The 15,985-nt window shown below is 41.5% G+C and overlaps 1 protein-coding gene across 7 annotated transcripts in view; it reads right to left on the minus strand.

Moving 5' to 3' along the window:
- Window positions 1-220: 220 nt before the first annotated feature.
- Window positions 221-15,985, minus strand: part of gcgra (glucagon receptor a) — a 98,833-nt gene continuing 83,068 nt past the window's right edge. For all 7 annotated transcript variants that reach the window (XM_065263214.2, XM_065263213.2, XM_065263209.2 and 4 more), the window contains 5 exons: window positions 15,729-15,798; window positions 13,008-13,096; window positions 4,501-4,648; window positions 1,776-1,817; window positions 221-1,695 (listed from right to left, as the gene is read on the minus strand). In XM_065263214.2, the coding sequence (XP_065119286.1) occupies window positions 1,342-1,695; window positions 1,776-1,817; window positions 4,501-4,648; window positions 13,008-13,096; window positions 15,729-15,798 (703 nt within the window). In that variant the 3' untranslated portion in view covers window positions 221-1,341. The remainder of the gene's footprint in view (window positions 1,696-1,775; window positions 1,818-4,500; window positions 4,649-13,007; window positions 13,097-15,728; window positions 15,799-15,985) is intronic.

Below are 15,985 nucleotides of genomic sequence, written 5' to 3' on the forward strand. Positions count from 1 at the left end.
ATGATATTGTGCACTGCCCGAAAATAGTCCCCTTGGTTACTTTTAATAGCAGGGGACTATTTTGTCGGCCTTAGTACACGATGTAACCACAAAAGAGTCAAGTTTTAAATAGGAAAAATATCAAAACTCTTTGGTTATTTTTTAGCGCAATGCTAATGGTCTAATCAGATTCAATGGATTATGCTAAGCTATGCTAAAAGTGCTAGCGCTAGATGCGGAGATCAGCTGAATGGATTCCAAAACAGTAAAAATCAAATGTTTAACTCTAAGGGAGCCGTAAAATGAGCATATTTTCAAAAAAAGTGGAGTGTCCCTTTAATATCATTATCTTATTTTTGACAGTTATGAGGCTTTTGCATCTGAACTCCTCAATTATTTATCTACTGTAATTGGGCGTACACACCAAATGCGAATTTAACGATTTGCGCAAGTAGATTACATACAAAGTCAATGCAAAGACGCAAATAGACGAGAACTCGCGCCGGGCGAATGCCGTGAATTGGGTGACGCAATTGCCACCAAAAACAAGTGCTATTCACCTCAAATGCGTCTTTGTGCAAAATAAAAATATTCAAATGAAAATTTTGCATGACACAAAGTTAAATCACACGAGTAATCTAGAATAAGACCACGTTGCTTCGCGTTTGGTGTGTACGCAGCATAAGATCGCTTCCATTAAACTAAAACATAAACAGCTTTAATTGTTTCCCAAAAAGACAATGGTGAAAAGAAGGACCCCGTTTAAAAGACCAGCATTGTTGGTCACCAGTATATGTTGTTTTTGAATCCAGTCCCCAACATGTGATGTTGTTGTGCTGATGTCATAGCTAGCTTAAATAGAGAACGGCTCCTTGACCAAAATGACCTAAACCAAAAACAGAAATCCATGCTGGTATACGCTTACATTTCAGCAGACGACGTGTACGTTGCTTTTTCGTTAAAGCGAACCTCCATTTTCTGGAACAAATTTACCAGTCGAGTTAAGTAGATCTCCGATATTCCATTGGTCAAAAGCAGCTGTAGTATTTTTGGACCCTGCATGGTTTGCCCAGACGAGTTTTCTGTTTTGAATCACCAATACCACAAAAAAACTTCACAAGACAAGACGCAAGACTTGGGTAAATCCTTAAAATATGTCCACCTTCACATTGCCGATCCTGTCAGGAGCAGGGTCAACTGAGCACCACGAAATGTGACCGACAGCTGTCCATCCCAAGTTTCCTACTGAGCTTTGGAGAGGGCTGTCACATATTCACACAGGGTACACAAACACACACAAGCGCACACGTCTCGCTCCACCAAGCGAGAGTGTTTAGGTTTAGGATCTTCACCTTCTTCAGCTCACAGGTTGCTCTCAGCGTTGCCCTGCGGAGCGCCGAGACACTGCGCTCTGTCCGCTACTGCCATATCATCTATTATTGAACTGCAAGTGGAGCTGTTTTGTGGCGGGGAGGTGAACCCCATGCATCCCTGACCACCGTTCTGACTGTTGGAGACCAACAACTGTTTCTCCTCAGGACTGCAGAGGCGAGAGGTGGTGGTGGTGATATCAGGCAGTTGGGACAGATTGGAGGGGTGGACCACGATGCTGCCGCTCTTCATCTGAAGGGTCTGGCTGTACGTGTGGCGGTACTCTTCTTCGATGTCTCTCCCGAGCTTCCAACGTCTCCACTTTTTTAAAATCTCAGACTGAACCTGGCCAGTAAGAAAGCAGCACGGTTAAGAAACAGATTTGGTGCTAAGATATTCTGAAGTTAGGCTTAAGTCAAGCTCACCTCTTTGTTAACGAAACAGTATAAGATGGCGACCAACAGCCCCTGTGAACATAAATAAGCAAATTTAGACTTTTAATGCGTGTAACATCCATGTGGTTTACCCTGACAATCAAACAGACAAGTTAGATTCAAGGTAAGGTTGTTTTAAGCCCTAAGCAGTTATTGCAAGAAGAAGCTATTGTAATAAATCCAGTGTTGGGGAGTAGTTCACTACAAGTTGCGTTGCTACAAAAGTCTTGCAATTATTTTTCGAGTTTTTTCGAAACAGTGAATCATTTTGGAAGCAATTGGTTCAATTGATTCAAAGCTTCGAAAAGCTTATTTTCTCCCATCACTACTTCTTACTAGATCACAAACTCAAATAGTTCATTACTGCTATCTGGGTGATTCTCACGAAACCATTGAAACACCACGGCACTAATGATTTTAGCTATAAAATGTGTAATATAGTAATATTAAAAAGCATCAGAATTAACACAATACTGTGTTCTACCTTGCACAATGTGTGATTTCAACATAAGAATTTATCATTTGTCAATTTTATCTCATTTTCTGCTGAAATTCTCATTACCGCAATGTGTCCGGCTGTGTTTGAACATGCGTTATGTTGTAATTTAATCAAATTAACACAAAAATATTTAGAAAAAAAATAAATGGATGTTTTGCTAGACTTTTTTTGCTACTTTAGATGACAGAATTTTTTTTTACTGAATATTCATGTATAATAATAATGAAGAAAAATTAGGAAAATGATGTGTCCATGCCTGATGTTCTCATCCTCCGCAACACTTTTTGAGAACTGTTTAAGCACACATACAGAATTTTAATAAAGTTTGATTTTGAGTGACCAAGCACATGGACCAGTTACTTCAAGATGGCTACCAGGTAAGATCATTTTTTTACAGTTAATTTGAAATATTGTCTTGTCAGAATGCTTACACAACATTTTGATTATCATTACCGCAACAGATGCTTATTAAATGTTAATTTAATTAATAGAAGCATAATACTTTGATTTTAAATGCATGTGCAGAATCTTCAAATTATGTTCTTTCAGGTTTGTCATGTCATTTTGAAAATATGTCAGTGTTGATGTTTTCTGACTGTTGCGGTAATGAGATTTTTTAGGACTAATTTTTCAAATTATGTTACAAAAAGTGTTAAATGATAAGTAAAAGTGTTTAAATTAATGTTCCCATTTACTCCAGACTTTGTTTTTTAATGTCTGGTGGGAAAAAAAGTAAATTTAAGCAATTTTTACATTTTCATGCTTGACATTTTTAAAACCAAGTTTTCGTGAGAATCACCCATCTATTGTTCTGTTACGCATGTTTGGGAAGATTGTGTGATTATGTAAAGAATGTGCTTGACACACCCATCATATTATAATGTCTGTGATGGAGCAGACGAAGAGATTTACAAATGTAAAAATGTGTCTGTCTGCGATGAAAAAACTTCAAGCACATACGAGTGAGTAATAGCCATGTTTAATTATTAATCCTGCTATATCAAATGTCTATTTCTATTTTAATCGCAATGATGAATTTCTGTTTCCCATTAATCACTTTGACTATGGCGGTCTGCCAAAATCCAATCTGTCCGGCCACAGTTCTCTTTTTTATTTTTGCAGCCTGTTTGAGATCATTTTGTGTAGTCATAAATGTATTCCATTACATTACAATACATTGTTTTAAACCCCAAATCCTTTTTTAAAAACATTCTTCATTAACAATTATTCATTATAACAATTATTACATCAATGTAAGAGAAGAAATGAAGTTTTTTGAGGAAAACATTACAGAATTTTTCTCCACATAGTGGACTTCAACAGTTTACAGTTTCAATGCAGCTTCAAAGGGCTCTAAACGAGAGTCTTATCTAGCATTTTCTGCAAAAAAATATGTACTTTAAAACCACAACTTCTTGTCTTGCACTATTACGTAATCACGTTGAGAGGGCATGGCATATGCAAATCTACCGCCCCAGTGTTTACAAGTGTGGAGAAAGCTAAGTGTTCAGATGTTGTTGTTTGTGGAATGATACTTATTAATGCCTTTGTGTCAGTTTATTGTTAAAAATGGTCCCCAAGTGTGCATTTTACATATGTAACGCGTGACCTTTTCACGTGATTATGCAATATGCAAGGTCGCCCTGGCGCATCACAAGGCTAGTGCAAGACGAGAAGTTGTATCTTAAAAGTATGGGTTTTTTTTGGCAAAAATAACCATCGTTTCGCTAGATAAGACCCTTATGCCTTGGTTGGGATCATTTAAAGCCCTTTGAAGTTGCATTAAAACTGCAAACTGTTGAGGTCCACTAAAGTCCACTACATGGAGAAAAATCCTGAAATGTTTTCTTCTTCAAAAAAAAAAAACTTAATTTCTTCTCGACTGAACAAAGAAAGACATAAACATCTTGAATAAAATGGGGTGGGTAAATTATCAGATTTTTATGAAAGTGGAATATTCCTTTAAGTCTTAATATTGTAAAATAAAAATAAAAAACAGACTCGCAAATTCAACAGTGTTTACAAACTTCACAAACTTTAATAAACACTTTAAAAAATTAAAACATTTAAAAAAACAGCTCATAATGGTAATAAGTTCTTACAGGATAAGAATATGTGAATAACTTGTGAAATGTTTGCTTAAGTATTGCAACTCTTTTGCTTTTATTCTCCAGCTGTGAATGAGAGAGATAGTGAATGAAAGACTTAAAGTCTGACCTGGAAGGAGTTAAAGAAGAGGTCAATGAAGAGTTTGGTGAGGCGCAGGGGTAAAGCACCACGTGAGGTAGACTCATCAGTAACAAATGAAAACAGGACCGAATGGATCCCCAGTAATGGAATCAGGGTGAGGGTTGACTTAGCAAGTCTGAAAATCACCAAAAGACAAAGTCTTACAAATCTGAACCAAAAACCCAAAGGTGTGTTACACTTCATAATACACTGAAAAAAATTGCTCCATTTTTTAAGGTAAGCAGTTGCACGTAATTAAATTATAGAAATTTAGATATATGTATTTAGTTGAACTTACTCATCTGTTTTAGTCACCTTAAACACAATAAAATTTAGTGGATCTGAGTTAAATTCAGCAATGCTACCATTAGTTTTACGTAAATGTAGAAATATAAAGTTATTATTCAAAAGGAAAAGCGCACATTAGCAAGCTAACCATAACTAACACTCAATTAAAACAGAAGCTGATTATGCAATACACATTTTCAATGAAAATGTTTTCAAATCAAGGCACTTACACTTACAATGCTTTCTAATCAAAACAACACTAAATAACTGATACATGTCAATAAGACGTCGTCTGCACAATGGTAACCTTTGAAAAACCTAACAACATAACGCTTAGGTTACTCACGTAACCCCGGTTCCCTGAAATAACGGGAACGAAGCATTGCGTCAGTTAGCTGACGCTATGGGGGAAACTCCTGTTTACTCCGTGACTGAAGCCTATTGGTTAACGTCTGTACAAAGTACAGACCAATGACGTTTGAACCCGCGCGCGGGAGGAACGCGTCCCTATATAAGCGCGGTTCAATCGTCAGGAGCTCATTATTATTCGACTGAAGCGCGCAGCCGAATAACACTCGCTGCGTAGACGTTTGTAGCACGGCAAGAGACGCAATGCTTCGTTCCCGTTATTTCAGGGAACCGGGGTTACGTGAGTAACCTAAGCGTTCCCTTTCAATACGGTTCACTTCGCATTGCGTCAGTTAGCTGACGCTATGGGGGAACGTAATCCCATCACGCCGTGCATACACAACGTACTGAAGTGCCTTACCGGAGAGACACTGCGTGTGGCCCTATACCCGGCATATTCACAGCTTTAAAACCAAATGTGTAAGCACCATATAAATTGTTGACGCGCACACGGTGGGGTTTTAAACGCACCGGGGGCACATAACATAGCACAAGACGGCGAGGTACGCGCCGCGGCTGTGCGAGATAAGTAAATTCAGAGTCACGTTGGTGAGCTCGCTGAGCGCACCGTGGTGTACACATAAAACGCATGAGCGTGCATGATTGAGCCGAGAGAACCTGCGCTCGTAGGGCAGGGACGTCTAAGCTGTACAATCTGACAACGTAGACGGCGAAGACCAGCCGGCCGCGTAGCAGATATTAAATATAGATATAGATACCCCTGTAGACCAAGTTCATGAAGAAGCCAAACTCGCACAGAGTGGGCTCTATATAGGACATAGCTCATAGAGGGGCGTGAGCCAGTGCGATGGTTTCAACGATCCATCTAAATAACCACTGTTAGCAACAGACATACGTAGTGAGTGATCTGCGAAGCTCACGAACGGCCGATCTGACTATAATATGCGGCAGAACGGTTCGTAGCGTGGGATTATACAGATACCACAATAGTGTGAACCCCGGTGCACCCTCGAGCGCATCGGGATGCATATAGGTAGTATTATAGTGCACAGATCGGTGAGCTTTCCAAGCGCGCCGTAAATGTGTATTGACTATAAATTGCACGGGCACAGGTGAACACTTGAATACATCGTGAATGCATATAGATGAATCAGAGTGTTATAATGCACAGGCCGGCAAGATTCTCGAGCGCGCCGTCATGTGTTCTGATAATAAATTGTGCGCACACGGGTGAACTCTTCAGTGCACCGTGAATGCGTATAGATAAATCAGTGCACACAACGCGCCGTGAATGTGTACAGATATGATTGATGAACGTAACGGTGGGCACCCAACGCACCGTGAACGTAGACAGATGAACAACAATGTATGTGTCACAAATCATAACACAGCTGTGTATACAGGTGAGCTTTCCCAAGCGCATCTTATTGTATACCAAAATGTTATAGCGTGTACATGTGAGCTTCTCTAAGCGCACGGTGGACGCATATAATTAAAACCCATATCGTGCATACAGGTGAGCTAATGGGCGCACCTTTAATGCAACAAACCTCAGTAGTGCGCGAAGCAGGGATGTCGAAGCTGTAAACTGACAACGTGGACGGCGGGGACCAGCCGGCCGTGTCACAATTGTCAAATGAGAAACCTCTAAGACCATGCCCATGCTCTAAGACAAGTGAGCATAATTGTCACGGGAGGTGATAACGTCAACGATCCATAAATAGCCTGTATTGACAGGTGCTCTAGTGAGTGATCTGTGACGCAGATAAACAGCTGATCGTCTGATGTACGTCAGACGTATGTGTCATACAGGACCTTGGACAGTTCCAGAGCGCTGTGCCTCGGGCACCGTCCGCATCTGAGAAATGACAGGCTTATGAATAAAGTGAATGGCCAGCCGTAAAAGCATGGTTCGCTGTTACCGCCGCCGTCCGCATCTGAGAGATGACAGGCTTGTGAATTAAATGAATGGTCGGTCGTAAAAGCGTGGTTCGCTGTTATCACGGCCACATAGATATAGGTAGGGGAGAGAGCCGCCGTGCCTCTGTAGTGAGGAGAAAAGTGTTCCACCGGCGATTCGCGGGGGGTTTTGACTTTCAAATGTCACTAGACAGAATGGATCAGACTTTGCATAAGGACGCCTCGTGAAAGGGGTCCTAGCAGCTTGTGTCAATGTGTCATAAGGCACGTAATGTAGGTCGTGTCCCACGGATGCCATCTCCGCACGCCCATCGTAATGGGTTAATATTGGTAGTTTAAGCATGAGATGCGTATCACTCTGATTGAACATAGCTTATAAAGCGATGCAATGAGTTTATAAAGGAGATGACTCGTCAGCTTGTTCAGGGGGCGAGATCTCAGTCTGGTTCGGTAAATAATGAAACCACCGTAGATTGCCCGACCGCATTATCACAATAACACGGTCGAGAGTGCTGCAGTGCTAAATCATCCTCTTAATGTACCGTATTCACAGTACAAGGTGATTTATATGAGACAAACGGCGTTCCACGCGCCGAAGGCTGATTGCCGTCGTAAAGCGTGTTCAACCCACAGCAAATGCTGGGCTAGCTCGTAATGACAGCACTTCATGCAGCCGTGTGTAACTTAAGCAAGCTTCCCGGCCGTCAGCTCGGGGCGGGACCTTTGCTTAGTCAAACTGAATGGACTTATGAACAGAATGTCACGATATTCAGCTTTCTGAGGCTCGTTAGAGGGGTACGTGTGCCCGTCTTAAACGAGATGCCGCGCGCGTCTGACTGTGCGCGCGCTTTAAGCTTTGAAACTTATTGTGGCGGGTAGCAAGCTCACTTGAGGTTGATATTACCCTTAATATCTCCGAGTATTGGAGCGGAGGTGTGAGCGTCTTCGGATCCGCTAATATAAATCAGCTATATGGCCGAAAAACGTCATAAACCGCTTGGCTGTAAGCCTTTGAGTGGCCGTCCGGAGAGGGCGCGATTCAAACGCTTGGAGCCATGCAAAAGTCTGAGGCTGTCCTTCCTCTAGGAAGAGAGAATAACAGCCGTAAGACCGTGCTCGTTTGCGCCATCAGCATCGTAGCGGAGAAACTGAGGTGGGCTGCGAGCGAATTTGGCAGAAAGGTGTTAGAGACACCGTACAGTCGTGGGGTGTCAATACACAGTATATGGCCAAACCGGGGTCTTTTCGGCTAGCGTCGATAGAATTATGGACAGCGGACCGTGTGTGCGTATTACTGATTGCTTGTCAGTAAGGCGATAAAGTGTTTAGAGACACCGTACAACCGTGGGTGTCAATACACAGTATAGTAAGCACGGAAATTACTCTTTTTAGAGGAATTAAATACCGTTCGCCACTATAGTGAGGTCGCATAGCCGACAGTATTACACAGTATGTTTGGATAAACAGCACACAGAAAACATTACAGGGCAGTCCAGCCGAGGCGCGACATAACCCCTTTTCTCCCAGACAGTTTCGTTCTCTGTTGATGCAGCTGTGCTGCGGAGACCAGAGCTCAGCCGTTCAGGTGCACAAGCCTCAGTAGTGACGGTGACCGAACGGCTCACGGAGCAGAGCAGTATGTCTAGGTGGTTTAATGTCAGACTGAACCCATCGCAGAGAGGAAGTCTGCCGTGAGGCCCGCGGTTTTGCCGTTTATTAAAAGGGCAGAAAAACCGGGTATATATATATAAGAATGTACCAATATTCAGCGCACTGATATAGGACGGGACTGAATAAAGGGAGGTATTCGGGCCTCAGTATATTATGAACAAATTCGTTCTGCCTCTGATTCCGTCTAAACCAGAGAGAAATTACCAGGCAGACGAAAAATGAGCTATCTGAAGTGAGATCGGCTCAGGCCAGTAAAGCTCTATAATAAGTGTTTTAGCGCTCCAATAGAGGCGTGTCCGCCTTATCGAGCAGACGAATGAAATCTTGCCGCTCCAGGAGGGGAGGGGCATGAAGCTCTCTTATAATGAGTGTTCTTGGTGCTCCAATAGCGGCGAATCGGCCCTATCGAGCAGACGAATGAGATCGCGCCGCTCCAGAGGGGAGGGGCATGAAGCTCTGTAATCGTTGAACACTGGACAGCTGCATTTAGAGGCAGCGAGCCGTAATACCGCGTGCTAGCTAAGCCGTTAAGAGACCTCACCACTGTGGGGAAAGGAGCGAGGGACTCCGCGAGCGTGGAGCACGAGTGGCTGTGCTATGACAGAGACAGGGGCAGACCGCCCGTGTTTGCTTGTCGTATGCATCTATCCAGGTCTACGGTTCCCCGCTTGTTCATCTCAACAAGAGAGGAACGGCAGAGGGGAGCAGCAACACAGACAGAACAGCCATGCGTCGTGACGGTATCACCCGATGCACTCGGGGGATTAATATATGTGCCAGAGATCTCGCCACTGAATGTGAGAGGAGCGAAGGGACTCTGTAAGCATGAACGGTTGCGGTGTGACAGAACACAGGGGGGGTTAGTCCGTGTGTGCTTGTCTATGCATCCATCTAGTCTCATGGCTCGCCGTGTGTTCATCCCGGCGAGAGAGGAACAGCAGGGGGAGCACGAAACATGGATAAAACAACCAAAGCATAAGCGCGGTCCCGGCGTGGGAGGTGCCAGACAGGTAACGCGCTCGGAGGAAATTCATAGCAGAGAGGCTCACCGAGCCGCTGTGCTGGACGCTATTACAACAGCGCCTGCTCTTTTAGCTTATAGCTTTATATTAAAAATATTGATCTTACCGGGCGGCCGCAGGGGAGACCTCGTCAGGCGTGTGTCCGCTGCACAGGGCTCGTACCACGGCAAGCGAAGGCTATCTTCGGTTCTCGGCCGGAAAGCGGCAGGGGAAGACGCTAGACCTGGACTCTGCTATCTTCGGTTCTCAGCCGGAAAACGGCAGGGGAAGACGCTAGGCCTGGACTCCGCTGCAGGGCTTTTGTCAACGGCGAGGTAAGGCTTCTTCTTTTTCTTCGGAGCAGCGAGAGGTTCGCGCTGAAGGAGAAAATAATGAGCTACTGACGATTGAACCGCGCTTATATAGGGACGCGTTCCTCCCGCGCGCGGGTTCAAACGTCATTGGTCTGTACTTTGTACAGACGTTAACCAATAGGCTTCAGTCACGGAGTAAACAGGAGTTTCCCCCATAGCGTCAGCTAACTGACGCAATGCGAAGTGAACCGTATTGAAAGGGAACAGAAACTCTTTCAAATAATAATATAACAACTAGGGATGTACTGAAAAAAAAAATTTTTTATTTTATTTTACATTTTTCTAATTTTTTTGCCAATTTTCTCACCATTGCACAAGAAATATCCAGAATGTCATTTTTGACTATAATTATGTCACATTATTTTACAATGACATTTTTTAACATTTCTGCAGTCATTATAGGGCCTTAACCTGGTCACGTCTCTGATCAGATAGATATAGATAGAGTGGTTAAAACTTCCATTTACATTCGACCACATAAATGAGTCTTGGCTTAACGGATATTAATACCATCTTATTCCCACGCAAAATGCAAATAACCTATGCATTACTCGTTTATGAAAGGTGACATAGAATGATTGAACGGGGTATTTAACCTTGTTCTGTGATGTGACATGTAGACAAAGTTTTTGTTTGGGTCTGTAAAATGCCTTAGAAGCTTCCAAAAACCTCTCTCAGATAGCTCTATTAGGGTGAGGGATTTTAAACAAGTGGTTTTACTGGCTTAACTTGCAATCTCATTACTGATTGGCTGACTTTGCTGCCATTTAAAAAATGTAGCCAATTATTTTAAAGTGGAGGGGCAGTGAGATGCCTGTGATGTCACAAGCATCAGTTTTTCAGATTGGGCCGTTTTCTGGCTGACATTTCTTAAAGAGGAATTTCTATGAGACTGAGATGTTTAGCATGTTTAGCACTTTTTGTATGTTTGTGAATGCGGGTAGACTACCATTATTCAACAAAGACGAGGTAAAAAATTGTTTTCATTTTCTGTCCCCTTTAACGTTTATATAGCACTGTATATTGAGCAATGCAGATGGCGTGCCTGCATGCACGGTCAAAGACGATTAAAGGAGGAGAGAGAGAGAGAGAGCGGCAAGAGTGACAGGAGATGACAGAGCAAAAAGTGCTCAACAAAGTGGTCCAACAAAAAGCTTATTGTTAATAATTGTTTTATTTCTCGTTTATTATAAGCAGGTTTGTCATTGTAGGACTATTGGTTTTACGAAGTTTTATTACACACTGCAGTTGCTGTAGTAGAGAGCTAAAGTCTCTCGTTCTCTGTGCTTGTGGATTCAGGAGAATTGGCGCAGCCATGTCTTTATCATGCTGCATGGTATTCAGGACATTTTGATTTTAAATTATAAATAAAACTTGTAGTGCTGTATGTTTTCGCGTCTTTCTCTGACACTTTAAAATGCTTTTTTCACTCTGCGCTGGTTGCTATTTGATCGCATCATTAATGACCTCATTATTTGATAAAATTCATTCGGCCTTTTCACTTTTTCAGCCAAACACCAAAAATTAGTTTTTTGCTATTTTCAACTGAATAATTTCAGTTGCCGAAACTTAGGTGCATCCCTTATAACAAGGATTAGTCCATTTTCTTAAAAAAAATCCAGATAATTTACTCACCACCATGTCATCCAAAATGTTGATATCTTTCTTTGTTCAGTCGAGAAGAAATTATGTCTTTTGAGGAAAACACTCCAGGATTTTTCTAATTTTAATGGACTTTAATGGACCCCAACACTTAACAGTTTTAATGCAGTTTAAATTGCAGTTTCAAAGGACTCTAAATGAGGCATAAGGGTCTTATCTAGCGAAATGATTGTCATTTTTGGCAAGAAAAAAAAAGATGCACTTTTAAACCACAACTTCTCATCTTCCTCCGGTCCTGTGACGCGCCTGCGCGATCTCACGCAATACATCATCACGTCAAGAGGTCACGGATGACGTATCGAAACTACGCCCCAGTGTTTACAAGTGTGGAGAAAGAGAACCGATATGACGTTGTTGTTTGTGGAATGATACGAATTAATGTTTTTGTGTCAGTTTACTGTTTAAAATGGTCCGCAAATGTGTGTTTCATATATGTACTGTAACACGTGACCTTTCAACATGATTACTGTATGTAATTACATGGGGTCACGATGGTGCGTCACACTAACGGAGGAAGATGAGAAGTTGTGGTTTAAAAGTGCATCTTTTTTATTTTTCTTGTCAAAAATGACAATCATTTCCCTAGATAAGACCCTTATGCCTCGTTTAGAGTCCTTTGAAACTGCAATTTTAAACTGCATTAAAACTGTTAAGTGTTGGGGTCCGTTAAAGTCCATTAAAATGAGAAAAATCCTGGAATGTTTTCCTCAAAAAACATAATTTCTTCTTGAGTGAACAAAGAAAGACATCAACAGTTTGGATCACATGGTGGTGAGTAAATTATCTGGATTTTTTTTTAAAGAAAATTGACCAATCATTTGTCAGACTTGTTTGTCAGAAAGTGCATTCAAGATATCCATTTTATCAGTATGTGTGTTGTGCTACTAATGCAATGCACTACAGAAAAATTTCTTTCATTTAAAACAAAAGGAGATGTTAAGCTAAATATTCAGGCTGCTCTTGTCTATACTACAATATGAGAACAAATGCAGATTTAAGTCATATAACAGCTTTTCAAGAGGAACTGACTTAAATTAAAGCCTCCTATTAACTCCCATAGAAAACTACTGTTTTTATCACTGTATTGACAATCATCATCAAACATCTGCTTTTGTGTTCATACTGAACAACATACGGGCGACTAAATGATGACAGAATTGTCATTTCTAGATGAACAAACCCAGAAACCACATAGCTGTAGGACACATACCGAAACTTGTAGTCAGAGTATCTCATTTGGTGCGCCCTCAGTTTGGACACGAGGATCTTAATGATGTGTATGAAGATGAAGAAGTTAATCTGGACACAGAGGAAAAGAAGAGAAGACCCTGGTTAAGACCATTATGTCATATTAAAGTGACACAGCCTATTCTTCACAACACAACAAATGAATCCAGAGTGAAATAAGAGGCCGTGGCGGTGATGACCGCGGGGAAGGAAGTCAGCATCGGGAAACAGTCGAGCTGAACCGTCTCTAACCCTGTGATAATTCAAACATGGGAATTCCTGCCGAATACGCGGACACTTGACATCGCTGAACATTAGTTAATGCTTATCTGCACCTCACACACATTGTGCCCATTATGGAGACACCGCAATTTTGTACCTTCGGATGCAATCATGTGGAATCCAGAAACGGAGGACAGGAAGAGAGATGCTTTCAATCATGAACGTAGCAGTATAACTGCACGCGGTCCAGATTTTCTAAGAGTCAAAATTGGAGGTTCATACTTATGAAAATTACTTAATGACTCAGTTAATGCTCAGGCAAATGCATTTTAATGGGGTGTGACAATGGGAGCAGGAATTTAACCTCCTTGTTTATAATTGCGACATCATCATTATCATTACATTTTATCATTACGTCTTAGATATGCTACATACAGTTTAGGTGTGAGGGGCGGGAAAGGTTTTGAATAGGTTTGTGTCTATTTTAATTTGAGTTAAATCGATGTTCAATTGGATTTAGAATTTGAATGACATGAGGAATTTAATAAATGTTGCAATAAATATGACACACACTTTTAGTGTAAGTAAAATTCACCTTTTTTTTACTTAAAGGATTACTCCACTTTCATAAAAAATCGGATAATTTACTCACCCCCATTTCATCCAAGATGTTTATTTCTTTTCTTTGTTCTTTCGAGAAGAAATTAAGTTTTTAAGGAAAACATTCCAGGATTTTTCTCCATGTAGAGTAAATTATATGGATTTTATTATAAAAGTGGAGTAATCTTTTAAAGCTGTCTGACTATACAGTGAGGAAAATAAGTATTTGAACACCCTGCTATTTTGCAAGTTCTCCCACTTAGAAATCATGGAGGGGTCTGAGTCATTATCATTGAAGGTGCATGTCCACTGTGAGAGACATAAAAAAAATCCAGAAATCACAATGTATGATTTTTAACTATTTATTTGTATGATACAGCTGCAAATAAGTATTTGGCTGGAATGGGCTACGGGGAAATTGCCAAGCAGCTTGGTGAAAAAGGTCCACTGTTGGAGCAATCATTAGAAAATGGAAGAAGCTAAACATGGACTGGGGCTCCATGCAAGATCTCACCTCGTGGGGTCTCAATGATCCTAAGAAAGGTGAGAAATCAGCCCAGAACTACACATGAGCAGCTGGTCAATGACCTGAAAAGAGCTGGGACCACTTTTACCAAGGTTACTGTTGGTAATACACTAAGACGTCATGGTTGGAAATCATGCATGGCACGGAAGGTTCCCCTGCTTAAACCAGCACATGTCCAGGCCCGTCTTAAGTTTGCCAATGACCATTTGGATGATCCAGAGGAGTCATGGGAGAAATTCATGTGGTCAGATGAGACCAAAATAGAACTTTTTGGTCATAATTCCACTAAACGTGTTTGGAGGAAGAAGAATGATGAGTACCATCCCAAGAACACCATCCCTACTGTGAAGAATGGGGGTGGTAGCATCATGCTTTGGGGGTGTTTTTCTGCACATGGGACAGGGCGACTGCACTGTATTAAGGAGAGGATGAACGGGGCCATGTATTGTGAGGTTTTGGGGAACAACCTCCTTTCCTCAGTTAGAGCATTGAAGATGGGTCGAGGCTTCCAACATGACAATGACCCAAAGCACACAGCCAGGATAACCAAGGAGTGGCTCTGTAAGAAGCATATCAAGGTTCTGGCATGGCCTAGCCAGTCTCCAGACCTAAACCCAATAGAGAATATTTGGAGGGATCTCAAATTTCGTGTTTCTAAGCGACAGGCCATAAACCTGACTGATCTAGAAAAGATCTGTGTGGAGGAGTGGGCCAAAATCCCTCCTGCAGTGTATTCAAAAAACTACAGGAACCGTTTGACCTCTGTAATTGCAAACAAAGACTACTGTACCAAATATTTACATTGATTTTCTCAGGCGTTCAAATACTTATTTGCAGCTGTATCATACAAATAACTAGTTAAAAAATCATACATTGTGATTTCTGGATTTTTTTTAGATTATGTCTCTCACAGTGGACATGCACCTACGATGACAAAGACTCAGACCCCTCCATGATTTCTAAGTGGGAGAACTTGCAAAATAGCAGGGTGTTCAAATACTTATTTTCCTCACTGTATGTTTGATCAGCAAATTTTTTGCTAATGCGCAAAATTCAGGCTATTTAAGCTTATCGATTTACCACTGTGGCAGGCGTGTAAAATAAGGTCACCTCTAACACTGGTCACATAAAAGCCGTGTGTGTGCTAATGGAATTACATTGTTCTCTTTAAAAATTGATTTAAAAACACTGAGCTGGTCATGTCTGAAGTAAGTCAAGCATGCGGAGACATACCAAAGTGAGTCTGCATAAGAGCTTTAAGTGTTTAAGGGTGAAGGTAAAGTGATGTGCTACGGGAACACAGTAATCTGGGTGTGGGACAGCATAAATGAGAGAGACATCAAGTCTGTCACTCACCAGGACGGCCAACAGGATTGGAGAACGAATAATCCACCAGTACTCCATGTGTATGTTCTGTACCCAGCATCTGACCAACAGCGAGACACAAAAAAGCTACTTTAATATTTAAACACTCAATACTAAAATACAGTCAGAAACCTTAAAACAGCACGCAAGGGAAAAATGATTGATTGATTCTGATCAGATGAATAAATGCTGTAAAGGATTTACAAGATGATTAACTATTTCGCCGCCATTGACAAGTTATCTCGTCA

This window comes from Paramisgurnus dabryanus, chromosome 3 (assembly GCF_030506205.2).
Source record: "Paramisgurnus dabryanus chromosome 3, PD_genome_1.1, whole genome shotgun sequence".
In the NCBI taxonomy this organism is placed as follows: Eukaryota; Metazoa; Chordata; class Actinopteri; order Cypriniformes; family Cobitidae; genus Paramisgurnus; species Paramisgurnus dabryanus.